The following is a 26,516-nucleotide window of genomic DNA, read 5'->3' as shown; positions in this document are numbered from 1 at the left end:
GATCCCATTGTATTCTTCTACCTACGCCAAGCGTATTGTTTGTAACCCATTGCCCAAGTAACCAAACCTTTGTGTGCAAAATTCGCATTTCTTCTAAGCTATTTAACTTTTCTTTTCTACTTTTTGTAGAGTAATAAATCCTTTCCGCAACTTCATCGTTCCGATGCGGTATTACGTTTTCCGATACACGGTTGTGTACGTAATTCAATGTTTATAATGAAACGGGAAGTTTGAACTCACACTCCACACCCTCTGCAACTCTTGAACGGGAACACAAGAACTCGCAGAAATGATCTCGTTACTCCGTAATCAAGCTTCTTTAAGAGCAATCCCTAGATGCTCACAAGCCAGCTTTGTATGTAGTTTGGTTCTTACGTCTGACTAATGAAGACGGATAATTCATTTTAACAAAAGGTTTTAAAGTTCCCTCAAGCTAACCAAGCGATAATAGAGACGTATGAATAGCTCTCAAGCAAAAGGAGCATTTGAAGGTGTTAAGAACGCCAATGGAAACTACCTTGTTACTATGATTGCTGGTGACGGCATTGGACCAGAAATTGCAAAATCTGTTGAACAAGTTTTTGCTGCTGCGAAGGTATGTTTCATAGAGAAAGAAGATGTTCAAACAAGAAATAGAGCTAATAGATCCTTATAGGTCCCCATTGAATGGGAACCCGTCAAGGTTTACCCTCTTTTAAAAAATGGTATGTATTCTTTTACCTAAAGTCAATTTAATTGACGAAATATATATATTTTTGCCAGTCTTATCTGATTATTAATACTTTTCATCTTATAGGAACAACTGCTATTCCTGAAGATGCTGCCGAATCTGTTAGAAAGAACAAGGTTGCTTTGAAGGGACCTTTAGCTACTCCAGTTGGCAAAGGACATGTCTCTATGAACCTTACTCTTCGTAGAACTTTCGGACTTTTTGCTAATGTTCGTCCTTGCGTTTCCATCAACGGTTATAAAACTCCTTATGACAATGTCCACACTGTTTTAATTCGTGAAAACACCGAAGGTGAATATTCCGGTATTGAGCATGAAGTTGTTCCTGGTGTTGTTCAATCTATCAAATTGATTACTCGTGCTGCTTCTGAACGTGTCATTCGCTATGCTTTCCAATATGCTCGTCAAGTCGGCAAAGATAACATCACCGTTGTTCACAAGGCTACCATCATGAAGATGGCTGATGGTTTGTTCCTTGACACCGCAAAGCAAATTGCTCCCGAATTTCCTGATATTAAATTGAATGAGCAAATTCTTGACGATACTTGCCTCAACATTGTTACCGATCCCGTTCCTTACAATGACACTGTCATGGTTATGCCCAACTTGTATGGTGATATCGTTTCCGACTTGTGCGCTGGTCTCATTGGTGGTCTTGGCTTAACTCCCTCTGGTAACATCGGTAAGGATGCCTCTATCTTCGAAGCTGTTCACGGAACTGCTCCCGATATTGCCGGAAAGGGTCTTGCCAACCCCACTGCCTTGCTTCTTTCTTCCATCATGATGTTGAGACATATGAACTTGAATGAGCATGCTGCTAAAATTGAAACAGGTACGTCTTTTGTAATATAATTGCGATTTTTAATCTAACACTATTTTAGCTATTTTTGATACCCTTGCCAACAGCCCCGAATCTCGTACCAAGGACTTGGGAGGTAAATCTTCGAACGTCGAATACACGGAAGCCATCATTTCCCGTCTCAAGTAATGACTTTTCTCAATCCTTTTTGCATTAATGCCTTCACGGAGCAATTGTGCTGATGACTTCTTTACACTGAAATAATATTTGAAATACAAAACATCTAACCCCCTCTTCAATTATACAGATTTCACAATAAAATCAAAATTAAATGAAATTTATTACCTTAAATAACAACATTTTTCAATGTTGTGTTTCCTTTTTGGTAGTCTATTCATGCCTGGTCTTCCATCATGTTTTCGGGTGCTTGCGAAGGTATTATAGCACTTTTAGCAACCCATTCTAATTGAACGTCTTTCAAAAAAGGATTGCGTAAGACTCCATGGTAAAACTACAAATATATGTTAGTGATTCATAAACAAGACTTAGTAACGGCACTTACGCGTTCAGCTGCTTTTCTATTTTGAAAATTAATCAACCGTTCGCCAGGATTAAGTTCATCAATACTTTCATAATCGCCGATACTGAAAACGAACTGTAGCAGAGCTTCGTTCTTCTCGGGCGTCACATTTTTTAGTTTAATCTTTGTAGGCCGATTGTCTATAGACATAGATGCCAAAGAGAATGCACCTCTACCTCTTCCTCTAAATGTAGACGATCCTCTGTGAGAAGCTAAGGATGAAGAGGGATGATGATTTGTGGAGGCACCTGCCTGAATTTCCTTACCTCCTGCTACAGGAATACCCAAACTTTCAGCTTCCGCTTTAAGAACAGCTAATTGTGTTTCCAACAACTGTGACTTATTGTTGCTTTCTGGATCAACTTCCCTCATTTTGCTCATCAATAACTTTTGTTGTTCAAGCTGTTGTAAAGCCAATTCTTGTTTTCTTATATTCAACTCTTCTAGAGCTTTTTTGTTTTCTTCTAAACGCTTCATCCGTTCTTCATGCAGTTTTTGCTTTTCAGCAATATCCTTATGAAAGTCCTCGTTTTGTAATAATAGAGTAGGGTCATCATCCTCCTGATTTTCAACGTCTGGAGATTCTGAGGATACTTGAGAAGGGTCTTGGCGGAAGGCTGGCCAACCCTGGGAAGCTCTATTAGAATTATACCAAAAAATTTTAATGAATCTATTGTTAAAAATTGGCTCTGGCGTCGACCATGCATTTTGAGCTGCCTCATGAGACGTAAAAGTCAATATAGCTGCATGATGTTGAGGATCAAGCTCGACTTTTTCGAGAACACCAAACTTAGAAAAGAACGAATTAACTTTCTCTTCATCCATATATTCTTCGGGAATGTTACGAACATGTAAAACTGTGTTCGTTGGATCATTTAATGCAATACGACCGGGTCGTTGACCCATTGGGAAACCAGGACCACCCTTAAAATTACGGCGACCAAAACCTGCTTGAGTCGACCCGTAGGGGTCATTTCTTGGAGTAGGCCGCTTCTTGTTTTTCATTTTTAAATATGAAGATGGATGTCCTGTAGGAGGAAAAGGGAGAGGAAAAGGAGGAATTCCAGCCGGACTAGAGGGGTTATAAAATCCGGGATTCTCCGACATAAACCTTGAATCAGACATCGCAGGAGGTGGATACATTGGCATTGGCATCATGGGAGGTATTGGGGGGAAGAATGCATTTGGATTTTGCGGAGTTGGAGCGATATAGTTTGGAACAGGAGCATCATGTTTCGGCGGGAAAGAGTAGTTATCAGTATACTGCGGTGAATCATTTGTTTGTACAGTAGCTGCCACCTCTGGGGCTTCTTCGAGGTAGGATCGTTCACGTAAAACATCGAAAATTTTATCAACAAAAGGAACCGTTTCTTGCCTCAAAAAGTCTTCAAGCTGTGAGTAACATAGCTGACGAACTTCTTCCTCTGAAGATTCATGCCGTAAAAGAGCCATAGCATAGTCTGACAATACACCAGCATCAGCATCGGAACTATAGTACATTAGTATTTATTGTTAAGTAATGAAACCTCTCTACTCAAAAACACCTCTTCAGTGTAAGATAGTTTTACTTACATGGGTTCTAATGCCTTTTCCAGATACTTTTTCAAGTACTAAACTAGTTAGAATTTTTCTTCAGCAAATTAATACCTGTGCATGTTCCTCTAAAAACAAGGGCATCTTAATTAGAGGAAAGTTTGGTGACAGGTCCTAGGTATAGGTTGTTGATGGACATGTAAGCGGTTAGTACCAACTTCAAAATTCGACCATCAAATTAGAAGGATATAGTAGAAAATACATTGGCAATATATAATCGAAATTGAATTCTGTCTTTAACCTAATGATGGCAACTACTTCATTCTATGTAAATTTTTGCGAAATGTATATACTATTTTTGCGACCATAAATGCCTCGAGCTCTTGCTGTTTATAGTTTGCTTGGCTTAAATTGTAATTGTTCTATGCACTAATCTTCTGAAAAGTAATTTACTTATATAATCAGGTACATACTACACTTGTCTTCAGGAACAACAGATGAGTGAACATATGAAAAAAGGAAATTTTCAGTAAAATAGATAAACTTGATCTTTTGTATCTTTTTTTCATTAGCATCATTGTAAAGTTTCTACTTTTTTTTCAATTGATAACTTAAACAAAGTGATGTCCTCGAGTAGCCGTAAGCGTAAACAAAAATAATTCATCAAACAACATTGAGCCTTTAATGAAAATACTTCTCAAGAAGAATTGACAGAGGGAACGAAAACAAAAAGCATATTGAACTTTCATGTATGCCAATGCTAAAAAATGATGTCAATTATAATCAAAGGCTGTTTAAATGGCAAATAGAAGTACCATCAAGACTTAAATAAAAACAAAAACAATAGAGATCATACTCATTAAAAAGTACAATAACGAATGATAGGAACTATTTAAAGAAGAGCCATTAACAATTAGAGTCCAGTACTAAACTAAAATGGATAAAGGATTAACGACCAAGTCGACGATATTAACAGAAAGAACTACCATTGTCTTACAAAATCCTATGAGAGCTCATGGAACGAGGGGGAATTCGGACCATCGAAAGAATGATCTTGGGAATAAGTAGTCCGTTTTCTTGTAGGAGACTCATAAACTGACTCCAACCGCGGAGGAATCGCTTGGCCTTCGCTTCTAATTTTGGGTCGGGATGAAAACATCCTTGATTTTTGTGCCGAGGTGGAAGAAGGTGCAGTAATTGCAGATGATTTACGAAACCGCTTTTTCCTCTTTTGACGTCTTTGTTCAGAGGTCATATAGGCCGTTCTAAACGCTTCCCAACCTTCAATCACAAGAATGTCAAAGCGCTTACTCGATAATACCAAATGAACGCCATCATCTAAAGGATTTCGAAACTGGAAAAATGGGATTGGCGTAATGACGAGACGGATGTTGAATAAGCGCAAAGCTTTGTTTGTCTGTTGAATATAGCGCGAAGGATATGCTATGCTTGAACGGTAAAGTCCAAGGACGTAAAACAACAACATAGTGACAATTCCTGAAAGCAGGCATAATTTGTAAATGAGGTCAATTAACGAATACAGTGAAGCACGAAAAAACACCCTGTATGAAAAGTAAACATTCCATGTCAACATAGAAATGTAAAAAGCTAGATACTTTCGTCGACGGGAGCGAAGCTGTAGATATGTTTTTCGAAAGGAAGCTTCTAAAATTAAAAGATTATGGTACACAGCCAATGTATTAGGAACAAAGGGAGAAGACATGGCATTGTATGTTAATCAAGCTTAAGTTTAGAAAGACCAAGACCGTAAACCGACGATTACTTTAGATAAATACGAAAATACTCACCAACTTGTCATATACTTTCCCAACGAAAAAACCGCTTCTTCACCTTTTTACTCCTAGACGTCAACACTGAATCTTTCGAAACTGATTTGTTTATTCTCAATGCTTTGCTGCTAAAAAGAGTTAAACCCTTTCTTACGTCCTACAAAACCTCGTTTCTCACAGCAAAGCCAGTTAAACAATTTCCATTCGTACAGATCAGTAATTCAAAAATCTTTGGAATGTAATTCACAAATAGAAATGAATAATCCGGCTTCAACAATGAAGATTCAACAAACAGGAAATATGCGAAAGATGCATAGAAATCGCGCGCATTCCAAAGATCCAGTATTGTGAGACACTGTAAGTTTACATAGCGAAGTATAACGATACACAGTATTTTTTACACCGATCACAATAATATACCCAAAAAGAGAAGAAGGTCTATCACTAAAACACGTTAATCAAGATAACGAATAGGATGGGATTTGGCAACCAATTTAAATCGTAGTCGAGCATATGTTGAAAGAAGTGTAAATAAACCAGACCGTGAATACGCGTCCATGGATTTTATACCTGATGATGAAGACTTACAGCAATTACTAGAAGCAGAAGAAGAAAACATTAAGAAAAATGACGAGGATGAATACGAGGAAGAAGAGGAGTACCTTTTGGAGATGAGAAACGCTAATTCTTTGGAAAATTTAGAGCATCGAAGTATCCCAAATGATTTGTTTCACAGTTCTCAACCAATTGGGTCTCCAACGAGAAATGGAAATGATCTTCCTTCAACTTTGGATTTGTATGGCTCCCAAAATGGGGCATCCAGTATGGATTCTTATATGGTCGAAGATACAAAGTTACCGAATGTCTCAAACAGTTCCAAAGTTGAGCTTGATAATAAATCAGAATATTCGGAAATGGACTTGAGTAGCTTTATTTCTCGTAAGCCAATGAGTACCGACACTCCCATGGCCGAATCTAAGTACGATTTATCCCAAACGCAATCCATTTTATGGCAACAGAACACAGAGTTGCCAAAAGGAAACCTATTTTTTCCAGATGAAGAACTTCCACTTGATAGTCCTGGCAAGAAAAACAATAATTCTCTGAGTAATTCAATCCGTCTCCCTTCACCGGATACAAATCCAATATTTTCTTTCAAAGAAGACACCAGCGTCGACTCTAATCCATTCTATGTTGCACCTACAGGTACAAATGTACCTGATGCCAAATTTTTACATGATCTAGACAAGGCGACGCGTAGTCCTTATGCAAACCCATCAAGTGGCTCTTCCAGTGCCTTTGGTTATGTAACTGCTCGTAGTTCTTCTGGTGCTATTTTTCATTTTCCTAAGCGATATAACCGACATATACAAATTCCATATCAGCAACGTGCCGACGATACTACCGAGCTATCAGAAACCCCTTTCTTCAAAGACACTTTACTTCGAAATGTCCAACGTTGGTCGGAAGGTATTAAGGCGCAACCCAAAGTGAATCAAGATTTGCTTTCTTCAGCCGGCCACCTAGACAAGACCTCAAGTTATCCTGCATCAAAAAGCTTGCTACACACTGAGGAGATGTGGGTTGACAAGTTTCGTCCTCAATTGTTTCGAGAGTTAATTGGTGATGAAAGAGTACACCGAGATGCCATGCGTTGGATTAAAGCTTGGGATCCATTTGTGTATGGACATAGCACTCCGTATGCGTCGGCATCACCACGCCAATTTCCTGTATCAAAGGCCGCAGTTAGAGATACAGGGCGTCCAGATAAAAGGATTATGGTTTTGACTGGCCACGCTGGTTCAGGAAAAACAACCTTAGCTCATGTAATAGCTCGTCAAGCCGGTTATAAGGTCCTCGAAATAAATGCTAGCGATGATCGTACAGCTAGCACAGTTCATGAAAAAATTGGAGCGGCTGTCTCTTATCACTCTGCCTTGTCTTCCCAACCTACTTGTGTCGTTGCGGATGAAGTTGATGGCGGAGATCCTGCCTTCATACGCGCTCTTGTAGCGCTTCTGGAAAGCGATGAAAAAGCCAGTGTTGCACAAACTAGCACCAAATCAAAGAAAAAGTCGAAGCAAAAGACAATTTGTCGTCCTATCATTTGTATCTGCAATGATCTTTATACTCCTGCGTTAAGACCTTTGCGACCATATGCTCAAGTAGTTTATTTCAATGCTCCTCCGCAAGCAACTTTGGTAGGACGTTTACGCTCTATTTGTAGATCTCAAAACTTATCTATAGACAGTCGCTCGTTAACGTTATTGACTGATATTTACAATTCGGACATCCGAAGTTGTCTAAACAGCCTACAACTTTTATCTCTAAAGGCATCATCCATTAATCAGGAAATGATTAGACATTTACAACCAAAAACGAATTCATCAACAAATTCAGGTCTCTTATCATCCCTTCTACATCGCCCTGATGCGCGTTCTCTACGAAGTATAGAAGCATCGCAAATATCTTATTCACATATAGACAAATTATTAAACATGATTGAGAGTGGTAATGATGTAGATGCTACATTAATGGATTGCTATCACGTTTACCTACAGATGCCTTTTACAGATAATCTGTTCTCTAAACCAGTCCTAACAGCAGATTGGCTTTATTTTTTTGATCAACTTAATACACTAACGCATAGAGGAAATTACGAATTATGGAAATATATGCCTTATTCCGTTATTCACTTTCATTACTTATATGCTTCTGCTAATAAAGTTCATCTTACTAGATATCCTCGTTATGATTTGGAAATGATGAAGCTTCGTCGCGACCGGCTTGAGATTTTGGATACCTTCATGTCTTCCTTCAATGCCCAAGATTTGGAGTTCTATAGAAAACAAACCGTACTCCTGGATTTAATTGATCCATTGTTAAGTGTTATTAATCCTCCAATAAAGAAGGTAACGATATTTTATGTATTTGAACCAAAGCTAATTATGTTTCAGTCATCTAGAAGCTCTAGTGCCGAAGATAAATTAAAAATTGAGCATGCCGTGCGAATCATAGACCACTACAACCTGAGGTTGAATCATATTCCAATCGGTGATGGACAGTACACCTATCGACTTGAACCGTAAGTATAGTATTCGACATTGACAAACATCTAACCTTTCAGTCCGTTAGAAGAACTAGTATGGAATCCTCCCTCTCATACGTATTCAACTAGACAATTGCTTTCCCAAGAACTTCTTCGGAAACGCCTTGAACAAGTTCAAAAAAATTCTATACCAAAAGCTTCCTCTTCGGAATCATCGAAAAAGAAAAGAAAAGAAGTGGGACTCGAGAGAACGATACGTCGCGACTTTTTTGGTAGAGAAATTAAAGTCCCTCAACACATTGAAAATAGCGTAGAGAACGAAACCTCTCCAATTTCTTCAGAGAAAGTTATTGCGGTTAATCTGAAGTTCCATGATGGGTTTTCAAATGCCATTCGAAAGCCCATCTCCCTTCATGACATCCTTCATTTTGAGTAATTTGTATATTAATATATTTCTTTATTTGTTTCATTACAATCTTATCTCTTTTTCGCTAGTAATACTTCCTTGCAATTTCTGTTAAACATCTCTGAACTCTGCTATTACCACAGGAAGGTAGGCGGTTAGCTTAATGACTTAATTGCTTCCAATATAGTTTGAACGCTTGTTTTTTTTTCATGTCATTACTTTAAAACTTTTAAATCCTCCGTCTTTTCTTTCAATATGTCCGAAGTTCATATTCGAGCTGCGCTATCGCGTCTTGCCGATAAATATTTACAGAATTCTCACAACCCATCAGAACCTTATACAATAGAAACAATAATTGGATTTTTTGAAGGAATTATTAACTCGTACGTTCAACACAGATAAATATATTCCCAAAGACTGACTTGAGTTAGAAATCCGCCTGATTCACCAGTATCTGGAATTGAAGACATACTATATCAAATATTCTCAAAATGTAAGAAATTAAGTATGTTAGTTACTAACATATAAATTAGTTTCCAGTAATAATGCCGATGGGATTCTGTTCAGCCGACTCTCTAATTTAGTATCTCGTTTACGAACTCAAGAGGTGCTACAAAATAAAGCTAGTATTTTACAAGTATTGTTTAGCCTGTCAAGATCGAGTGAAAACATGGGTGAACTACCATCTTCTCACCCAACAAATTCTTTATCAGAGATGCAGACTTTACCTTCTTTGGGACACGAACGTACTTACTCTGAGACTACAGAGGCAAAAAACACGAGCAAAAGCATACCTGTTTCTCAACGAAATTCTATTTATGAGTGGACATCTTTCTCACAAAAGCAGCCGACACCTACTTCAGAAAAAGCTTCATATACTGAAGAAATCGATAGTAGTGAGAATTATTTGAAAAGCGCCACACTGTTTATTCTTCAGGGAGTTTCAACGGATCTTGTGAAATTTCATGGCCGAACTGCTGACTTATCAGAACAAATTCCTTCTCATCATATATTACAAATTCGTTCTTTATGTGAAATCGGTCTTCTTTATCAGGAACTGAAAGAATTTGCGGATTATGATGGGTTTAGGACTTCAAATTCAGCTTTGAATATATATAACTCTTCACCTGAAGAGCAAACACTGGCATTACAAAGTTTTCGAGCGTTTATTTCTAAAGAATTGACGCAGTATTTAAGTCTCATCGCTTCTTTAGAGTCTCAACTTCGGACAGACAGTTCGACGAGGTCACAAACTGTTAGCATTCGAAGGTGTATAGTTTGGACTAACAACGCCCGCCTAAAATTTCGAATACTCTCTTCTATTGTTAATTCATTTATTAAAGAAAAGAACAAGAAGAAGCTAATTCACATTGTTGCCAGATACAGCTTCCATGGTGATCCCATCATCCATGAACTTAGCAAGAGAGTACTGGTGGAAATTACTCAACCCCTTCATGAGATGATTGAGAATTGGGTTTATAAAGGAGAGTTGATAGATCCTTTTCGGGAGTTTTTTGTCATCGAGACTGATGATACTTCTCAAACTCATGATAGACAGGGAACAGGACGGATTGTTTGGAAAGGGAAATATCACTTAGAAAAAGAGTTAATACCAAGTTTTCTTTCAAATGCTTTAGTTGAAAAAATTTTTCTTATCGGAAAATGCCTCAATTTTGCTCGCTATGGTTGCGGTGATTCAGAATGGACTCAGAAGCATTATAGTGAATTTGCAAAAAAACTCTCATACACTGATTTTCAAAGTTTAAAACTAACTATCGACATGGCTTATACACAGTCCACTCGACATCTTGTTCAACTTATGGAAGAGAAGTTCCATTTAAGTGAACATTTGAATGCCATTAAAAAGTATATACTTTTAGGTCAAGGGGATTTTGTTACATACTTAATGGAAAGTTTAGGCGATTCTTTAGAACAACCCGCCAACACTCTTTTCAGACATAATCTAACAGCATGCTTAGAGAGTGCAATTCGCTCAAGCAATGCTTCTTACGAACAAGAATATATTTTAAAGTGCTTGGATGCAAGGCTACTGGAGTTATCGCATGGTGAAGTGGGCTGGGATGTTTTTACGTTGGAATACAAAGTGGATTCCCCAATTAACGTTATTATCACTCCTTATTGCTCAAGGCAGTATTTAAAAATGTTTAATTTTCTATGGAGATTAAAAAGAATTAAATTTGTCCTATCTCATTCTTGGCGTCGATCAACCCTAGGAGCTCGGAATATTATTCGTGAACTAGATTTCGTTCAACCGGAATGGCATTTTGTTAGTATTCACTTAGCAGAGATGATTCATTTTACATGTCAACTTCAATACTATATACTGTTTGAGGTAAGTTTACGAACATGAAGTTGGGTCACTAATTTTCATATAGGTTATAGAGATAAGCTGGGAAAAACTGAAAGATGAAATGTCAAAGCCAAATGCTACGTTGGATACATATATTGAAGCTCATCACCATTATGTGACTAGCATCACACATAAAGGTTTGCTAGGTAGCGCCAGATCGCGGACTGAAGATTCCTTCCTTCACCAGCTTCATGAGATTTTAAAGACAATATTGTCTTTTCATAATACTATTGAAATTTTGTATAGTTTTTCAGTGTCATTATACAGTCGCTTGAAGGTCAATGCGCCTATATCTACAGAGTCATTGGAAGAAGAGTACGTACCTATACAAGAAAAACTTCAACAATGTTCAGAAGATTTTCAGTTACGACTGAAACACTTTTTGTATGGCTTAGCTACTCAAAAAGATTCAGAAATGAGGTTCTTGTCTGTTCGACTGAATTTCAACGAATTCTACGCATTGCAGCAAAAGAAAGTTTAAAAAAGTTATTTATATGTAAATTAAGACAATTTTATTTAATAGGAAATGTAACTTCATGTTTTTGTAAAAATTGACCATTCAATTTCGCCTTTAGCCAACCACCCTTTTTCGCAACACCTTCCTATAACCATCAATTTTCGAGCAATTCGATGTCTGCACCTTCTGGAAGGCTTCAACCGCAGCGGTTTGCTGCATTACCAAACCCGATCACGGCTGAAAATAAATTTTGGCGATCTTTCAAAGTTCCTGTCGTAGCAAAAGAATACAGCTCCGTCAGCAGCATTCATTTCTCTGCTGAATCACCGCATGATTTTGCAGTTACCAGCGGTACCCGCGTTCAAATTTATGGAGCAAGCTCTCGTTCTGTAAAGAAAACAATTGCCCGTTTTAAAGACATTGCATATTCTGGTAATATTCGAAAAGACGGAAAACTACTCATTGCAGGTGATGCCACTGGTCTTGTTCAGGTAAGATTTTTTATTTTTGGATGATTAAAGGAATTTGCGTTGCTCGTGATATTTTCAATTCATGTCGGTCTGTTTTCCGCATGTTGAAGAAATAGAAGATATCAGTAATGATTATAGGTCAATAGAAGTTTCCTAATACGGATAAAGAGGGAATTTAATGACTAATCTTGCATCTTTTTTCATCTGCTTTTTGTGATATTCGAAACCAGCTAACATAACTTATTAGATTTTCGACTTATCGACTCGCAGTATCTTGAGAAGTTTAAATGTACATCAATATCCTGTACAAGTTACCAAATTCTGTCCTTATTCAACAACCAGTTTCCTTTCAGGATCTGATGACAAGACCGTTAAAGTCTGGGATTTAGCTACAGGTGAAGCTACCCATGATCTTCAAGGACATGAGGATTATGTCCGGGCTGCAGAGTGGTTAAGTGCTACGAGACTAGTAAGTGCTGGTTATGATGGCACTGTGCGTTTGTGGGATACACGATTAGCACAACCTGAGGTAATGTCGTTTGATCATGGAGACTCGGTGGATGCTGTCTTGCCCCTGCAGTCAGGAAGTACTATCATTTCTGCTGGTGGCCCTTCTGTTAAGGTTTGGGACCTTGTAGCTGGTAAATCAACAGCAGCTAAAACGTTGACCAACCATCAAAAGAGTGTTACATGTTTGAGTACAAATTCAGACAATACTCGTGTCTTGAGTGGTGGTTTAGATGGCCATGTCAAAATTTACAATGTGGCTGACTGGAAGGTTGTCCACGGTATCAAGTATTCTGCTCCTATATTGTCACTGGGTCTTTCCCCTGATGATCGAAATCTCGTCGTTGGTATGACCAATGGAGCTTTGTCTCAAAGAACTAGGCGCGTGAGCAAGCAACCTAGTACGAAGACTCCTTTCCTGTTAGGTGTTGGTAGTGCCTTTGGTGTTGTTCAACGTAAAAAAGACGTGTACAAGGGTGAAAATGATGAATTTTACGTGGAAGAAGTACGCCGTAAAAGACTCCGTCCTTTCGATAAAGCTTTGAAAACCTTTAATTATGGAGATGCTTTAGATATGTCTCTAGAAAACGGATCCCCGATTTTGGTGATTACCATGTTAATTGAACTATTGCATGTTGGAGGTCTACGTTTAGCTATATCTAACCGTGACGATCTTTCTCTGAGTCCGCTTTTAAAGTTTTTACGAAAATATATTCAAGATCCTCGCTTTACAGATGTTCTGACTATAGTCGCAAACACTGTCTTGGACATATATGGAATTGCTTTGGGCGGTAGTGTCATGGTTGAGAGTGCCATTTCAAAATTCCGCGAAAAGGTTGAGCAGGAAGTAGTCATTTCTCAAAAAGCCAATGAATTGGTTGGTATGTTAAATATGCTTTCCGCATGAAATGACCGTCTGTGCTTTGGTTTTCTCATAAAAAAACAAAACAGGGGATAAGCCGTATTACGAGAAGGCTTTTTAAATATTTTCGTATGGTATGGACGAGGCAATTTTTCTTTTGCGGTAAAATAGATTTCCTTTATTTTTGGGGGATGGGTTATATAAACCGTGTTTCTGATATGATTTACAAGTTGTTAAACAAAAAGTAATAGGGTTCTTCGATAATAGATATGGGTTGGTGATTAATAAGTTTAAGTGAATATTTATAAAAGGTACAACATTTGAATTAAAAAACATCGATTAAAGAATTGTAAACACTAATGCAAAGGTCATAAAACGTTCGTAATATTTAAGAGCAAAAAATAGAATAAACAAAAGTATAATTAAGCCGCCAGCAGCTTAACAAACCAAGGATCCAAATTGTTAAGCGAAGAAGTGTCCTTTAGAGAACATACATGAAAATGGAGTGTGATTATTGACTGATTTTCTGATTTAATTCAGAAAGAATCTGAGAACGAAGGTAGGGTTTCCCTTGAACCATTCTAGTGAAGGTAACCACCTGAACATTCCCTAAATAGTGGATGGAACACCATGAAGGAAGCGTAGAAGCAAGTAATTGAACCATGTCAATACATTCACTAGAAGACGTATTGCAAGAAAGAGATTTTTGAATGCTAGATACCAACTCCGTCATAGAAAAAGAACGCTTTGAAGGCCAAGTCGAAAGCTGAACGAAAATAAGGTCAATGATTCGAACCAGGGAAACTTTTTCAGAAGAGAGCTTTTGTAGAACAGGGTCCTTTTTGCTTATTTCAATTTTCTTAGCTTCTACAACCTTCTGCTTTTTGCGAACACGGTCAAACAGTGAAGACTGCCGCAGTGATAGTTGTGCTGGATTCTCTTTCTTTGTAACAACGCCACTTGTACCATGACTTTTCAACTGCAAGGAAGATTTAGAAGCAACGGGAGTAACCGATGATTCTACTTGCTTTTCAAAAGACGACGGATCTTGATCTGTATAACCATGTTTGTCAGTTTCACCTTCTTCCTTCTCTGGGCCACCCGAGATTACCTTCTTTGGAGATGCGGTCTTTTTTAAACGAAATAATTCAGTCAACGAAGGTGTTCCAAAATTATTTTGATTTAAGCTAGGCAAAGGAGGAAGTTCAGATTCGGGAATATTTTGAGCTTGAGGATGAATCTCAAAGTACCTAACGAGACGACGATGAAATTCCTGTATGCGAGATGTATTAGCGCTTGATAATTTTTGGGACGAAGGTTGAAGTTCATATGTAGCAACTCGGTGGCCCTGATATGTTGAGATACATGGCCTTAGTCGGTACGCTTCCGGCCATATGGTTAGGATTTGGGCAAGGTGAGACAAGTGAAACGACAGTTTTATCGACGAGGAGACATTCGGTTGCAAAATTTGAAATGTTGGCTTTGTATTTATGGAAATATGAAAGCTCCAGCAGATGTCCAGAGCAGAAAAGAAAGACTCTAAAGGATGCTTTACCAACGCATAATTTGGTAAAACGGTAGGTGGGTCCTGTTTCAAAGATTCTGATGTTTCCTGATGGGCGGCTTTCCTTTTTAGAACTGGAGAAGATGTGGGAGCAGCTGGAAGTTTGGCATCGTTTGAATCGTCATGTTCTTCCAAAACTTTTCGCTTTGATGAAGGAAAGCTAACCTTTCCTACAGAAAACGGCAATGTTGTTTGCGAACCAGCGCGCATTACCCTGACAAAAATTAAAAGTTATAATAGAGAACGCGTCTTAATTAACTTGTTTTCTTTTTATAAATTCGCGTCGCGTCTTTATCAAAATTTCTCGTGTCGCGTTTGTTAATGACGCGTCGCGTTTTAGGTCCCGTCGCGATTACAAACGCGAGATTAATGAAACAACAAAGAAAAGAAAATATGACAGAAACAAGAACAAAAGACGCTGTTCATGTCTGTATCTTCGAACTCACTAGCCCTTCTTTTTCTTAGGTAGCACTTGTTTGTGTAAGTAGGGTCTTAATGTCTTAAATTCTAATGACCCTACATTTGTGGAATCAAAACATAGCTAAACCACATTGAGACGCGATTTTGTTAGTGTTTGAAATGGGAAACTCACTTAAACAACGTTTTCTTTTTTTGAAGTTGAATAAAATTACAGCTCAGATTTTTTTCCTTTTTTTTATATTTTTTGCTAAAATAAAGATATATTAAATTTATCTACATAAAAACCCTGAGTAAATGAGTGCACTGGAGTCGTTGTTTGGGCCACTTTAGTTAGTATGTAAAGTGTCGCGTTCGTATTCGTCTTAAGAATCTAAAAGTATACGATATCATGCTTCAGGTATGTTTTCTTACAATGGAATACCTTATGTCTGGAAGCGAGCTAAGAGAACCTTTATGTATAATATGCATTCAGGAAAAACTAGAAACATTAAAATAATATTTACAATTTTATCAATTATGTAAAAAAGTATTAATGTATATAACTAAGGTCAATGCACTTTCCCTTGGTAAAGAAACCTTCAGTGTGCGTTGGTAAGTAACTTAACTTCTACCATCACATAACTTACCAATTTCTTCTTAAAGGGGTTCAACAAAATGTCTGCTCAACAATTCTACGGTGACAAAGGTTACGTAAGTATTTGAAGTGTTTTCATGGCAGAAACCATTTGTTTTGCTATATTTTAACGAACAATATTGACCTATGTGTTCTTTAGGGTCCTGCTCCTCCTCAACAAGCCTACGGCGGCGGTGGCTACCCACCTCAACAAAACTACCCCAGTTACCCTCAAGGCGGTGGTGGTTATCCTCAACAACAGCCTATGTATGTCCAACAACCTCCCCAAAACCAAGGTGGTGGTGGTGATATGTGCTGTGGTCTGTAAGTAAATTCTTTTATATTATGGCTAGCAATGGCGAACAATCCCAAATTGAGATCGCTGATAGTCGTTTGTATACAGCGTCATGAACTAAGAACTAACTGAAATAGATTGGCTGGTCTCGCATGCTGTTGTTGCTTGGATGCATTATTTTAAGATGGATGACGTACAAATGATGCGTATTTGCAGTAAAGGTTTGTAATTTCTAAAAGAAATGAATCTTTTTTACTGTTGAAATCTTGCCGTTTTGGGCTGATCTTTTTCAAGTCGCTTTTGCTTAAGCATTCTCCTTTCTTTTTACAAGAACCTTACTACTTTTTTATTTGAAAAATGGCTTTGAAAAAATATAGAGGATCTTCCATTTTCTTGGTGGCCTTCTTTGGTTATTTTACTTTATGAAGAGGGAACTAATATTTCCTAATTCATCACGTTATATTTGTACTTGTTTGACAGCATTATTTTCCGACTTAAGGCTTGTATAAGAAAGAGCATCTTAACTTTTCTTAGAGACTCATCTACTAAACGAGATGGTAAATCCTTTACTCTGTTTGCAAATGCCCTTAATTACAAGAATTTCGGTATTTTGTGAATCCACGAACTAAGCAGAATCACATCGGTATTCGATCGTTTTATTTTCCTCTCTTCTTCTCTTCTCTTCTCTTTTTTTTTTTTATTATAATCAAATATTCCGGGGACTAATTCTTAAGCTTTCGTTCACATATATATATATATATATATATATATATATATATGTGAACGTACCATTTAGTATATTAATGGACTTAATAATAAACGCTCCTTTAGTGATTGTGATAATTCATGTCTATCCGAGTGTTTTAATTTTTTTATCAAAACATTTTTATGCTAGAGAGGTAAGAGACTGCTGAGATAATAGTAGAATGATGCCCCTGTAAGTGGGTCCCATTTTTCGACCTTAAGTCGTTTGTAGAGGAGACAAGAGCTACGTTAAACTAGTCTATGAATTGAAAACAACTTTCTAATCGTTGCATATGTTAAACATCCTGATGCTATTAAAGTACAACAAACACCTCTTTTCCATAAGGATTGAAAGTATTTATTTATTCACTTATGCTTTAAGAAGTAACTCCAAATATAATCTTACAGCTCAAAAATATTACCATATAAATCATATGGTAATACTTGTGAAGTACACAACGATGCAAAGCAATGCCATAAATATATCAGTACAACAACAAACCTACAGTGAAGTTTAAAAGAAACAAGATTTGGGAAGCAAAGAGGGACTCAAGGCAGCTATTTTATTTTATGTAAAGTAATTTTTCATAGAAGTTTGTTGTGATTGAATGTAGAATCGATATGTCAGGTAAGGAGTGAAACCGCTCCCATATAAACAAAATGGCAGATGCTAACTGAAATTGTATAGATACGTTAAATACACCACCAACATATGCGTGGGTATGGAATGCGTTTTCAAAAAAACTCGCAGGAACTGTAACGAAGCCCACATTGAATCCTCCAAACAATGTTTACGTTGAAGAAGTGAATCCTGAGGATGAAGAAAACAAGATTCCCGAGGATAGTTTAAGGCCTATGGATGCGCTTACACCTACAAAACAGAAGAATGGGCAAAATGGTATTTTGAAGACGCCTGGCACGTTACAAATCAAGAAGTCAGTGAATTTTAAAGATCATCTTGGTGATGACTCGCTGAACCGAGAGTTGCAATCAAAAAAATATGAAAAAGAGGATATAGAGAATAATCGGAGACACAAAAGTCGATTCAGTGACGATTTCGACTATGATTTTGAGGATAAGTATTTCTCTCAGCCTTCATCCAAGCAGCTTGCCTATAAATTAAGTCGAGTAGCTAAAATGGAAGGTAAAAACGAAAACTTTATTAACTCTAGACAAAAGGAAGTACATAGGTTTCCACTGAAGCACGGCAAACAAGAAGAAGCTCGTTCTGTGGATGGTCATGGATTGCTACGCGATCAGGGTAACCTAAAGTTCAATATGGAGTCGAAAAAAACGCTGCATACCACAGAAGCAAAGATGCCAAAACCAGAATCTTCGGATACTAAAGAGGAAAATTCGGAGTGGTCAAAGCTAATCAAGGATTGTTTTCGGGATGTAGTAAACAATAATCGAAAAATGAAAAATATCATACACGATGTTTTGGTTGACACGTCGCACTTAGTTAACTCAACTGAAATTCCGGATGAAGTTGACTACACGATAAACCTAGACGATCCTATGTCTTCGTCGGGAAAATACTGGAAACAAAAATTTGGTTTGCTTGAAACCGCTCACAGTGACTTGGAAGAAGAATTGAGTAAAATAAGGGAAAGGGTAGATGCTATAATGATGGAGAGGCAGGAAGAAATTTCGTTTTGGAAAAGAAGATGCAAATTACTAGAAGCGGAAAATGATCGAATCTCTCGTTTGCAAAGGAATCATGAATTAAAATTTTCCGAACCTCAAACATATATCGATCCAAAACCAAAAGACAATTATTCAATAACCAATGATTTGGAAATTCCTCAACGGGAGAATAGTCTGTTTCAGCCCAACGTCCCAGAAAGAACCACGAAATCTAGAAAGCCCTCCAATATTACTTTTTCTAATCCGTTAGATATGTCATATTTGGCAGCAGAGATGTTGTCCCACTCGGCGAAGAAGAAGCAATCCAACGATAGTTTCTTCAACTTCGGGGACGGTGCTGGTCCGATTTCGTCTACTCCTGTATCCGCAGCTTCCAAAGTTCGACAAAGGTTATTACATGCGACTCAAACTCCGACCCCAGTACCCGTGACGAACCGAAGAAAAGAACCTCAGATCAAGCCAAGTGAAATTGAAGATTCTTTCATGCCACCCATGGGTTTACTATCCAAAAACCATGAGCTAGCCGACCGACAACTTGCCCATCAAAAAGAGCCCGTGAACACAGATTTTCTGCGCGGGGCTCCTTCTATGCGAAACAGGCAGAAATTTACGCTTACTGAAATCCTACCTTATGAGCAGGAATTACAACCCAAAACTTCATCAAAAGCTACTGAACTAACGGCTGAGCAAAAGCTTTCAAAGGAGCGCTCGGCAAAAGCTAGGATTCGTTTGGAAGAAAGAAGGCAGAAAAGAGGAATTGCCTGAAAATCTAACTTGAATGGTCTTACTGTAGTGATGATACTTTTATGACTTTGATTTTGATGATAATGGGTTATGAACGACGCTAGTGATCCTCTAATAAGTATTTTAAGTATTTTTGTTTTGAATGAAAAAATGATAACAATGTAATATATTGTTCATTCTCATATGACACTTATGTTTTTTAAAAGAGCATTCTTTCCACTTTCAATAAAGATCCTGAAACCCCTTCATAAGCAGAGCCTGACTAGTAATGGGATATAAATCAACTATTTACATGTAAATTACTAACTTGAATACTTGTTCCCCGTCCCCTATGGCTACAACGCAAAACGCTCTTCCTAACTACAACAAGCAAAATTTGTATCGTAGACTTATAATTTAAGTTTTTCTTAAGAATATCTAACTAAGCGCTTTTTTTTGCTTACATACAGACAGGTATCTGCATGAATATTAATAACCTCCCCAGCCATTATTCCACAGCATAACCTCTTCGACCATTCTTAAAAAAAACTAGACTCAAACAAAGACGATCTTTCATAGTCAATATGGGTGTTGCAGAAAAAGTAAAGGAAAATATAAATTCGATTATTAACTAAAAAATGTTTAGATTTTAGAGATTGAGGCGGAAATGCGCCGGACGCAAAAAAACAAGGCAACTGAATATCACTTGGGTCTTGTAAGCACAATATGGTATTAAAGGTTGTAATCACCTTCTAATTATTTTTGTTATAGTTAAAGGGAAAACTTGCGAGGCTTCGTACCCAGTTGCTTGAGCCTACCACGAAAGGAGGACCAAAAGGTGAAGGTTTCGATGTAGCAAAAAGCGGAGATGCTAGAGTTGCTTTTATTGGTTTTCCATCTGTTGGTAAATCTACTCTTCTTTCTTCGATTACAAAAACCCGATCAGCTACCGCTAATTATGAGTTTACAACGCTGACTGCCATTCCGGGGGTCTTAGAATATGACGGTGCTGAAATTCAAATGCTGGATCTTCCCGGTATCATCGAAGGTGCCTCTCAAGGAAGAGGTGGTCGCCAAGCAGTTTCTGCGGCAAGAACTGCTGATTTAATTCTTATGGTTTTGGATGCCACAAAAGCAGCAGACCAACGTGAAAAAATTGAGTATGAGCTTGAGCAAGTGGGCGTACGACTCAATAAAAGGAAGCCAGACGTTACCATAAACTATAAAAAGAACGGTGGCATCAAGTTTAATCATACAGTTCCTCTGACCCATATGGATTATAAGATGGCTTTTAACATCCTTCATGAATACAAACTTCATAACGCTGACATATTAATTCGTGAAGATATTACTGTGGATGACTTCATTGATGTGGTTATGGGGAATAGAAGGTACCTTAATTGTCTCTATTGCTACAGTAAAATCGATGCTGTCTCTTTAGAAGAGGTTGATAGACTAGCCCGTTTGCCCAAATCCGTGGTTATTAGTTGTAATTTGAAACTGAATTTGGATTTCCTAAAGCAAAGAATCTGGGAGGAACTTAGTTTGTATAGAATCTATACCAAACGGAAAGGTGAAGTTCCTGACTTTAGTGAAGCTTTGATTGTTCGTAAAGGCTCCAATATTGAACAAGTTTGCAACAGAATTCACAGAAGCTTGGCTGAACAACTTAAATATGCTTTGGTATGGGGAAGTTCCGCGAAACACAGTCCTCAATTAGTCGGTCTCAATCATTTGGTACAAGAAGGAGATGTGGTAACCATTGTTACAAAGTGATGAAAAGGTATAAATTTGTATACCCTTAAAAATACGAAGCGTGCTTCGTTAACGCTTTGCTACATGGTTTAGAAAAAATATACATAATTATTTTGATTAACATTTAATATAATGATGAAAAGGAAGTTCAAGATTTTCAGACACATGTTCTATATGATCTAAATTAGGAACCCATAATCTTGGATTCCAGTAACCAAGGTTATTTATATAAAGTTCATATGTACAGCTCCATCGTAACAATTATAGTTTGATCATGACGAGTGAAATAAGTTATTAAGCCATAGGAGCGACAGGCAAACCGTAAGAGTCACCTTTAATTTCCTTTTGTAACTGTTCATAATAGCCATAAATGGTGGTGGTACAAAGGAGAACAGCAGTACCTGAACCCAATGCACCAAGAAGATCAGAAGCGACAGCCAAGGCGCCAACGCAAGCACCAGAAAGCAAAGCCGCAGTGGGGACAAGACGCTTTAATTCTTTGTACATGCTTCCTTCACGATAACCTGCCATTACCAATTGTTGACTCTTTAGTTGCTTAGCAACATCACGTGGGCTGGAACCAGAAACTTCAATCCAAAGCTTAGAAAAGACAGCACAAGCTATCATAGTAAAACCGACGTAAACCAAAGTGTGAATGGGATCGATAAGAGCATCTTGAAGAGAACTTGGTGGAGAGAGATAATAAGAAAGACCAGAAACGGCACCTTGCTCCCAAACACCTAATAGGCGAACCAAAATATTATCAGAAAAACGGTTGAACAAAAGACGACTGGCCAAAAATAGGTTAGAAGTTAAGGCAGATTGCAACATAATAGGAGTGTTGGAGGTATATAAAAGCTTAATTGGGAAAGTACTGCGGAAACCACGAAACTTTTGAGAACGAATGGGAATTTCAACGCGGAAATCTTGCAAGTAAATAACAACTCCAAAAATCATTAAAGTAGCAAAGAAGTTCCAAAGATTTGGTAATTGAATATGACTGCTAGTAAGGCCGGTACGGAAAAAAGATTGATACAAGGCAGATAATTTGTTATCCCACTTAAGCATGACATAAACAAAATTAATTACAGCACCCTCAAATTGAACTCCGTTAGCAATATGGTAAGTGGTTGGAGAAAAAGCTTTCCAGAAGATGCTTTCACAGTTGATGGTAGCGATAAAGAGAGAAATACCAGAGCCGAGGCCATAACCCTTCTGCAAGAGCTCATCCAAAAGTAAAACGATTAGACTAGCAGCAGCAAGTTGAAGAATCAAAAGAAGACAAATACCTGCCCCAAGGTCTTGAGGACGTCCATACATTCCGGTTAACACATAAGCGGTGGCTTGACCAAACGCGATAATAATTGCCAAAACTGTTATATGTTAGCATAAAAGAAGAAGAAAATGGAGAGATTAGAAAGCCAATATTATTATTTCTGCCAGCAACGAAATATATCTTAAATGCAAATAATTTGTATTTTTTGTTGCAGAAACGTAAACCTACTCGGGGATAGGCTCGCTGATCTCTTCATAGTTTGTCTTACATTTTTGAGCAAGTTGGTACAATTCTCTATCAGATTTAACTTCCATGTTGACCTCAATTAACTGAGAACCGACGAGAAGCTGAATCAACATGCTAGAGGTAACGATGGGTGAAATACCCAATTCCATGAGAGTACTGATTGTATGTTAAAAAAGTGAACTTGAATGAAACTCATCCGGTTTTTGGTAAAGGTATCTTCTTTACTTTTTCTTTTTAAGATAAAGAATTAACCTGAACGCGTAATTTCACATACCCTCGATTTGCAGCCAAAATCATACGCAGCCACCTAATGTCCGTTAGTTTTCGACTTCAACCTTTCCTATGTGACATACAATAATGGATCTGAGGTATCGGAGGAAACAATACCGTAAAGAGGTACTTGCGACATAACCAAGAAGATAAGTAGTGTAACGCCTGTCCAAAGCATCTTTTGCTTAAATGGAACCTAATATTGTTAGATACGAGCTTTTAAGAATTATTTGAGGAAATACATCCTCTACACTGTCATACTTTGCGTTCAGGAGCAGCAATCTCCGGCAAAAAAGGAGCGAATGGTTTAACCAAGTCTAGAAATCGTACTAGAGCATGTTAGCAATGTTTTAGTAATTTTCGTCCCTACAATCACTCATTTTGGCGTGTTTTTTTGGTTTGTACCAACACTTTCTTTTGTTGGTTCTTGTTGACAGTATCTCTGATTTACCAAGTATGGGGAGAGAAGAATAGTGAGACAGACCATATCGTAAAAAATAATACACTAAATCCTACTGATACCTTAACTTTGAATAGTATAACATTTCGTATTACCTTAAAAGATATTAATGTGACAGACTGAACAGAAAAGTTACACTAGTAAACAAACTGTTTTGAAACACGAAAAAGAAACTTAGACAAGGTGAACAGGTTTTATGTACAATTACAGAACATCTTTCTTTAAGAATCTTCAAAATGGTTCTAGTTTGGTCCCAAAGTCCTTGATTTTTCCGGATTTTAAAAAAAAGTCAGTATATTATGAAACTCCTCACCAAAAATAAATCAATAAAACCAATTTACAAACTAATCAAAAATATGAATTCTAGTCGTTTAACGTTGTTCATCAGAGGCCCTACACATTTCTTAATCCTTTTCCCTCTATAACAAAAAATGGAATTTCTATGTTCAGGGCTTGCTAATGATGCTTTTTTTTTTCTTATAGTATAATTAAGTCCATAGGAATGTTAGAATCTCCGGGTATGTTTCGTAGATAAGTCATAATGCTACCTTATAGTTGTCAGCAAAAATTAGAAAAATCTTCAATGGCCTTCTCGAAAACTGTCAGTCATATCGGCGTAGCACGGGAGAAAAAAAGAAAATGTCCCCTATTTCCGATTGTAAGTCCTTTAAACATAACTTTATACACATTAAACGCTTTTCATTTCCATATATGGTTTGGCCTTCTCAAAGATACATCACTGAAGGGACGAAACTGTGCAAGGGAACTTTGACATTAATGATTTTTCTTTTTCTCTCCTTTCGTTAGATAATAATACACTATGCTTAACAAGTTGGACTTCAATACTTTCGCATGTCGAGATCCAATTTGAGTCAACGGACTCTCCTCTAGGAAAAGAAAAATTAGCTCTCCTTACTTCAAATTTCAATAGTTTTTAGAAAAAAAAAAAACAAAAAAACATGTGGGTCCTGAATTCTCGCAGTTGATGCGTAATTGATAGTTATCCAATTTTAAATATTTTCAAGCAGGATGTACGCGTAAAGAATGACAAGTAAATATTGTAAGACAAAAAAAATACTATAATCTCTTCATACTCGAATTGTGTAAAATACAATAGGATTTTTTGGAAGTTGATCAGTTTCGACCGGCGTCGACCTACGAATTTAGCTTTCTCTCATTTAGCTGGGAACATTCACATACTTCGTTTTTTCTCATTCTACTTGTATGGTTATTCTTTTCTTTTAATTAAATGGTCATTTAAAATTTATAATTCTTTCGTTTAAATGAATCTTTGGTAAAAACTGAGTTAGTTTTATCGTAACCGGTTTGAGGAAGATCCTCTTTTTAAACACTCTTTCTTTACTAATTCATTCACAATAATCAAATTCTAAAAAACAAAGTCAAAGTGCATGCTTCAAAAAGCAGCATGGAGTTGAACTTACATCCCAAGCGTGAGATTATGAGCGATACGAAGAATGAAGAAGACTTTGAGGATGTTGCACATTCCAAGAGGGATAAAAATTTTCATGCGAGTGATGGTTTTGTTGAATACTGTACATTAACAGGTCATACAAAAGGTGTCACAAGCATAGCAGTTTCTCCGGATAAACGCTGGATCGCAACCGCATCTGCTGATGCAACTATAAAACTTTGGAATACTTCAACTTTTCGATTGGAATGTACATTATTTGGTCATAACAGAGGTATTTCAGAAATACGGTGGGCTAGTGGAGGCAGGTACCTTGCTAGTGCATCGGACGATAAAACAGTGCGTATTTGGGACACAGAAACCCGATCTAGCGTTCGCTGCTTGCAGGGTCATACTAGTTTTGTCTCTTCAGTCGACTTTAATCCAATGGGTACATTATTAGTTTCCGGGTCTTGGGATGAGACAGTGCGAATATGGAGTGCACAGGACGGCCGATGCATTCGCATGTTACCAGCACATTCTGAGCCTATTATATCTGTCTCAATTTCGCCCGATGGAACCCTTTGTGCATCAGCTAGCTATGATGGTATGGCCCGAATATGGGATGTCATGAGCGGTCAGTGTCTTAAAACGCTTGTGGAGCCAATAAATGTTCCTCTGTCAAGTATAAAATTTAGTCCTAACGGGCAATACTTGATCGTTGCCAACTTAAATTCACAGATGCGCCTTTGGGATTATCGCAGCAATCGCGTAGTTCATTTATACGATCACCATAAAAATAATCATTTCTCTATGTCTTGGGATTTCTATCTATCTAGGTATTTCCCCTGGAATTTGAGCCATGACGAAGAGTATCATATGAAGACTGAAATGTCAGCGTATGAAGACGTTTATCTTCTTATTCCAAGTGAAGATGGTCGCGTTTACATCACAGACCCTTCTACAAAGGCTGTAGTTGATAATTCAATTCAACACTCTGATGCGACAAATGTTTCTCTATTGCAGGTTACTTCCTTAGGACCGTTCATTGTGTCTGCAGGGACAGATCCCTATGTCAGGGTTTGGGCACCTGAAAAGCTTTTTACGGAGGCAATTAATAAGGAAAAAGGAGAAAGAGATGACAAAGTACAAGAAGAAACGTTGCCTTTACGATCGGAGAATCCTGCCCTTTTACCAATGGAGGAAGACCGAGACCAGGAAGTTATAACACAAGATTCCCAAAAATTTTTAATAAACCAGGAACAAAAATCCGGTGATTCTTCTTCCACTGAAAGCATACCAGATCCAAGGAGTATGGATGTATCCTAAAAACTGGAAATCAATGTTAATATAGAGGGTTTCCATTATTTTTACATATCATGACATTTTCATTGTAAATAACGCGCAACTTTAGCATCTAGAGGGCCAGGGATTGCAATAATAAGAGCTTCCATTCCAAGGAACTTGTTTACATCTTGTATATCTCAGCTAACTCAATTAGATTTTCAAAATGATATAGTTTGAAATTTATTTTTGGTTTTA

At 37.5% G+C, this 26,516-nt stretch overlaps 12 protein-coding genes across 12 annotated transcripts; 8 read left to right on the top strand and 4 right to left on the bottom strand.

Moving 5' to 3' along the window:
• The first annotated feature begins 140 nt into the window (after positions 1-140).
• Positions 141-1,887, top strand: SOCG_01772 (isocitrate dehydrogenase subunit 2). The gene is made up of 5 exons (XM_013164725.1): positions 141-355; positions 452-595; positions 656-704; positions 797-1,561; positions 1,611-1,887. The coding sequence occupies exons 1-5, from the start codon at positions 290-292 to the stop codon at positions 1,715-1,717; spliced, it is 1,131 nt and encodes a 376-aa protein (XP_013020179.1). The 5' UTR covers positions 141-289; the 3' UTR covers positions 1,718-1,887.
• Positions 1,535-4,018, bottom strand: SOCG_01771 (RNA-binding protein). The gene is made up of 4 exons (XM_013164724.1): positions 3,756-4,018; positions 3,681-3,718; positions 2,091-3,597; positions 1,535-2,039 (listed from the first exon to the last, which is right to left on the bottom strand). Exons 1-4 carry the CDS (start codon positions 3,783-3,785, stop codon positions 1,923-1,925), a joined length of 1,692 nt encoding a protein of 563 aa, XP_013020178.1. The 5' UTR covers positions 3,786-4,018; the 3' UTR covers positions 1,535-1,922.
• SOCG_01770 (Nem1-Spo7 complex regulatory subunit Spo7) lies at positions 3,963-5,709 on the bottom strand. Its single transcript, XM_013164723.1, has one exon. The coding sequence runs from the start codon at positions 5,362-5,364 to the stop codon at positions 4,645-4,647; it is 720 nt and encodes a 239-aa protein (XP_013020177.1). The 5' UTR covers positions 5,365-5,709; the 3' UTR covers positions 3,963-4,644.
• Positions 5,710-5,949: 240 nt separating this feature from the next.
• Positions 5,950-8,952, top strand: SOCG_01769 (DNA replication factor C complex subunit Ctf18). The gene is made up of 3 exons (XM_013164722.1): positions 5,950-8,343; positions 8,389-8,516; positions 8,559-8,952. The coding sequence occupies exons 1-3, from the start codon at positions 5,989-5,991 to the stop codon at positions 8,914-8,916; spliced, it is 2,841 nt and encodes a 946-aa protein (XP_013020176.1). The 5' UTR covers positions 5,950-5,988; the 3' UTR covers positions 8,917-8,952.
• Positions 8,953-9,006: 54 nt separating this feature from the next.
• SOCG_01768 (gamma tubulin complex Spc98/GCP3 subunit Alp6) lies at positions 9,007-11,827 on the top strand. The gene is made up of 4 exons (XM_013164721.1): positions 9,007-9,269; positions 9,318-9,379; positions 9,420-11,239; positions 11,283-11,827. The coding sequence occupies exons 1-4, from the start codon at positions 9,142-9,144 to the stop codon at positions 11,736-11,738; spliced, it is 2,466 nt and encodes an 821-aa protein (XP_013020175.1). The 5' UTR covers positions 9,007-9,141; the 3' UTR covers positions 11,739-11,827.
• On the top strand, positions 11,792-13,920 carry SOCG_01767 (U3 snoRNP protein Utp15). Its single transcript, XM_013164720.1, has 2 exons — positions 11,792-12,205; positions 12,432-13,920. The coding sequence occupies exons 1-2, from the start codon at positions 11,888-11,890 to the stop codon at positions 13,596-13,598; spliced, it is 1,485 nt and encodes a 494-aa protein (XP_013020174.1). The 5' UTR covers positions 11,792-11,887; the 3' UTR covers positions 13,599-13,920.
• SOCG_01766 (replication licensing factor Cdt1) lies at positions 13,864-15,402 on the bottom strand. Its single transcript, XM_013164719.1, has one exon. The coding sequence runs from the start codon at positions 15,325-15,327 to the stop codon at positions 14,065-14,067; it is 1,263 nt and encodes a 420-aa protein (XP_013020173.1). The 5' UTR covers positions 15,328-15,402; the 3' UTR covers positions 13,864-14,064.
• A 729-nt stretch (positions 15,403-16,131) lies between these two features.
• On the top strand, positions 16,132-17,497 carry SOCG_01765 (uncharacterized protein). The gene is made up of 3 exons (XM_013164718.1): positions 16,132-16,227; positions 16,311-16,474; positions 16,583-17,497. Exons 1-3 carry the CDS (start codon positions 16,192-16,194, stop codon positions 16,626-16,628), a joined length of 246 nt encoding a protein of 81 aa, XP_013020172.1. The 5' UTR covers positions 16,132-16,191; the 3' UTR covers positions 16,629-17,497.
• Positions 17,498-17,568: 71 nt separating this feature from the next.
• On the top strand, positions 17,569-19,733 carry SOCG_01764 (spindle pole body protein Cut12). The gene is made up of 2 exons (XM_013164717.1): positions 17,569-17,817; positions 17,878-19,733. Exons 1-2 carry the CDS (start codon positions 17,811-17,813, stop codon positions 19,599-19,601), a joined length of 1,731 nt encoding a protein of 576 aa, XP_013020171.1. The 5' UTR covers positions 17,569-17,810; the 3' UTR covers positions 19,602-19,733.
• SOCG_01763 (GTP binding protein Gtp1) lies at positions 19,656-21,499 on the top strand. Its single transcript, XM_013164716.1, has 3 exons — positions 19,656-20,161; positions 20,206-20,274; positions 20,331-21,499. Exons 1-3 carry the CDS (start codon positions 20,144-20,146, stop codon positions 21,333-21,335), a joined length of 1,092 nt encoding a protein of 363 aa, XP_013020170.1. The 5' UTR covers positions 19,656-20,143; the 3' UTR covers positions 21,336-21,499.
• SOCG_01762 (translocon alpha subunit Sec61) lies at positions 21,388-23,558 on the bottom strand. Its single transcript, XM_013164715.1, has 6 exons — positions 23,477-23,558; positions 23,368-23,435; positions 23,190-23,302; positions 23,111-23,143; positions 22,859-22,992; positions 21,388-22,687 (listed from the first exon to the last, which is right to left on the bottom strand). Exons 1-6 carry the CDS (start codon positions 23,484-23,486, stop codon positions 21,609-21,611), a joined length of 1,437 nt encoding a protein of 478 aa, XP_013020169.1. The 5' UTR covers positions 23,487-23,558; the 3' UTR covers positions 21,388-21,608.
• Positions 23,559-24,669: 1,111 nt separating this feature from the next.
• SOCG_01761 (WD repeat protein Swd3) lies at positions 24,670-26,428 on the top strand. Its single transcript, XM_013164714.1, has one exon. It carries the CDS (start codon positions 24,993-24,995, stop codon positions 26,301-26,303), a length of 1,311 nt encoding a protein of 436 aa, XP_013020168.1. The 5' UTR covers positions 24,670-24,992; the 3' UTR covers positions 26,304-26,428.
• Positions 26,429-26,516: the final 88 nt, after the last annotated feature.

Source organism: Schizosaccharomyces octosporus (assembly GCF_000150505.1).
Source record: "Schizosaccharomyces octosporus yFS286 unplaced genomic scaffold supercont6.3, whole genome shotgun sequence".
NCBI classification, from domain to species: Eukaryota; Fungi; Ascomycota; class Schizosaccharomycetes; order Schizosaccharomycetales; family Schizosaccharomycetaceae; genus Schizosaccharomyces; species Schizosaccharomyces octosporus.
The sequence above is the reverse complement of the archived record's forward strand: the minus strand, read 5'-3'. Positions and strand labels throughout refer to the sequence as shown.

What these genes read in the sequence shown, in the direction of transcription:
- SOCG_01770 (XM_013164723.1), bottom strand. Translation starts at nt 5,364, where the DNA reads ATGTCTTCTCCCTTTGTTCCTAATACATTGGCTGTGTACCATAATCTT.
- SOCG_01761 (XM_013164714.1), top strand. Translation starts at nt 24,993, where the DNA reads ATGGAGTTGAACTTACATCCCAAGCGTGAGATTATGAGCGATACGAAG.
- SOCG_01772 (XM_013164725.1), top strand. Translation starts at nt 290, where the DNA reads ATGATCTCGTTACTCCGTAATCAAGCTTCTTTAAGAGCAATCCCTAGA. An exon ending in GATGCTCACAAGCCAGCTTT is followed by an intron (nt 356 to 451) that starts GTATGTAGTTTG and finishes AAGCGATAATAG; the next exon opens with AGACGTATGAATAGCTCTCA. An exon ending in TTACCCTCTTTTAAAAAATG is followed by an intron (nt 705 to 796) that starts GTATGTATTCTT and finishes TTCATCTTATAG; the next exon opens with GAACAACTGCTATTCCTGAA.
- SOCG_01765 (XM_013164718.1), top strand. Translation starts at nt 16,192, where the DNA reads ATGTCTGCTCAACAATTCTACGGTGACAAAGGTTAC. An exon ending in TCTACGGTGACAAAGGTTAC is followed by an intron (nt 16,228 to 16,310) that starts GTAAGTATTTGA and finishes TGTGTTCTTTAG; the next exon opens with GGTCCTGCTCCTCCTCAACA. An exon ending in GGTGATATGTGCTGTGGTCT is followed by an intron (nt 16,475 to 16,582) that starts GTAAGTAAATTC and finishes TAACTGAAATAG; the next exon opens with ATTGGCTGGTCTCGCATGCT.
- SOCG_01769 (XM_013164722.1), top strand. Translation starts at nt 5,989, where the DNA reads ATGGATTTTATACCTGATGATGAAGACTTACAGCAATTACTAGAAGCA. An exon ending in TTAATCCTCCAATAAAGAAG is followed by an intron (nt 8,344 to 8,388) that starts GTAACGATATTT and finishes ATTATGTTTCAG; the next exon opens with TCATCTAGAAGCTCTAGTGC. An exon ending in TACACCTATCGACTTGAACC is followed by an intron (nt 8,517 to 8,558) that starts GTAAGTATAGTA and finishes CTAACCTTTCAG; the next exon opens with TCCGTTAGAAGAACTAGTAT.
- SOCG_01767 (XM_013164720.1), top strand. Translation starts at nt 11,888, where the DNA reads ATGTCTGCACCTTCTGGAAGGCTTCAACCGCAGCGGTTTGCTGCATTA. An exon ending in ATGCCACTGGTCTTGTTCAG is followed by an intron (nt 12,206 to 12,431) that starts GTAAGATTTTTT and finishes ATAACTTATTAG; the next exon opens with ATTTTCGACTTATCGACTCG.
- SOCG_01763 (XM_013164716.1), top strand. An exon ending in CTGAATATCACTTGGGTCTT is followed by an intron (nt 20,275 to 20,330) that starts GTAAGCACAATA and finishes TTTTTGTTATAG; the next exon opens with TTAAAGGGAAAACTTGCGAG.
- SOCG_01771 (XM_013164724.1), bottom strand. Translation starts at nt 3,785, where the DNA reads ATGCCCTTGTTTTTAGAGGAACATGCACAG. An exon ending in GAAAAGGCATTAGAACCCAT is followed by an intron (nt 3,598 to 3,680) that starts GTAAGTAAAACT and finishes AATGTACTATAG; the next exon opens with TTCCGATGCTGATGCTGGTG. An exon ending in ATAGAAAAGCAGCTGAACGC is followed by an intron (nt 2,040 to 2,090) that starts GTAAGTGCCGTT and finishes ATATATTTGTAG; the next exon opens with TTTTACCATGGAGTCTTACG.
- SOCG_01762 (XM_013164715.1), bottom strand. An exon ending in GATACCTCAGATCCATTATT is followed by an intron (nt 23,144 to 23,189) that starts GTATGTCACATA and finishes AACGGACATTAG; the next exon opens with GTGGCTGCGTATGATTTTGG. An exon ending in ATTTTGGCTGCAAATCGAGG is followed by an intron (nt 22,993 to 23,110) that starts GTATGTGAAATT and finishes ACATACAATCAG; the next exon opens with TACTCTCATGGAATTGGGTA.
- SOCG_01766 (XM_013164719.1), bottom strand. Translation starts at nt 15,327, where the DNA reads ATGCGCGCTGGTTCGCAAACAACATTGCCGTTTTCTGTAGGAAAGGTT.
- SOCG_01768 (XM_013164721.1), top strand. Translation starts at nt 9,142, where the DNA reads ATGTCCGAAGTTCATATTCGAGCTGCGCTATCGCGTCTTGCCGATAAA. An exon ending in ATATCAAATATTCTCAAAAT is followed by an intron (nt 9,380 to 9,419) that starts GTAAGAAATTAA and finishes CATATAAATTAG; the next exon opens with TTTCCAGTAATAATGCCGAT. An exon ending in AATACTATATACTGTTTGAG is followed by an intron (nt 11,240 to 11,282) that starts GTAAGTTTACGA and finishes ATTTTCATATAG; the next exon opens with GTTATAGAGATAAGCTGGGA.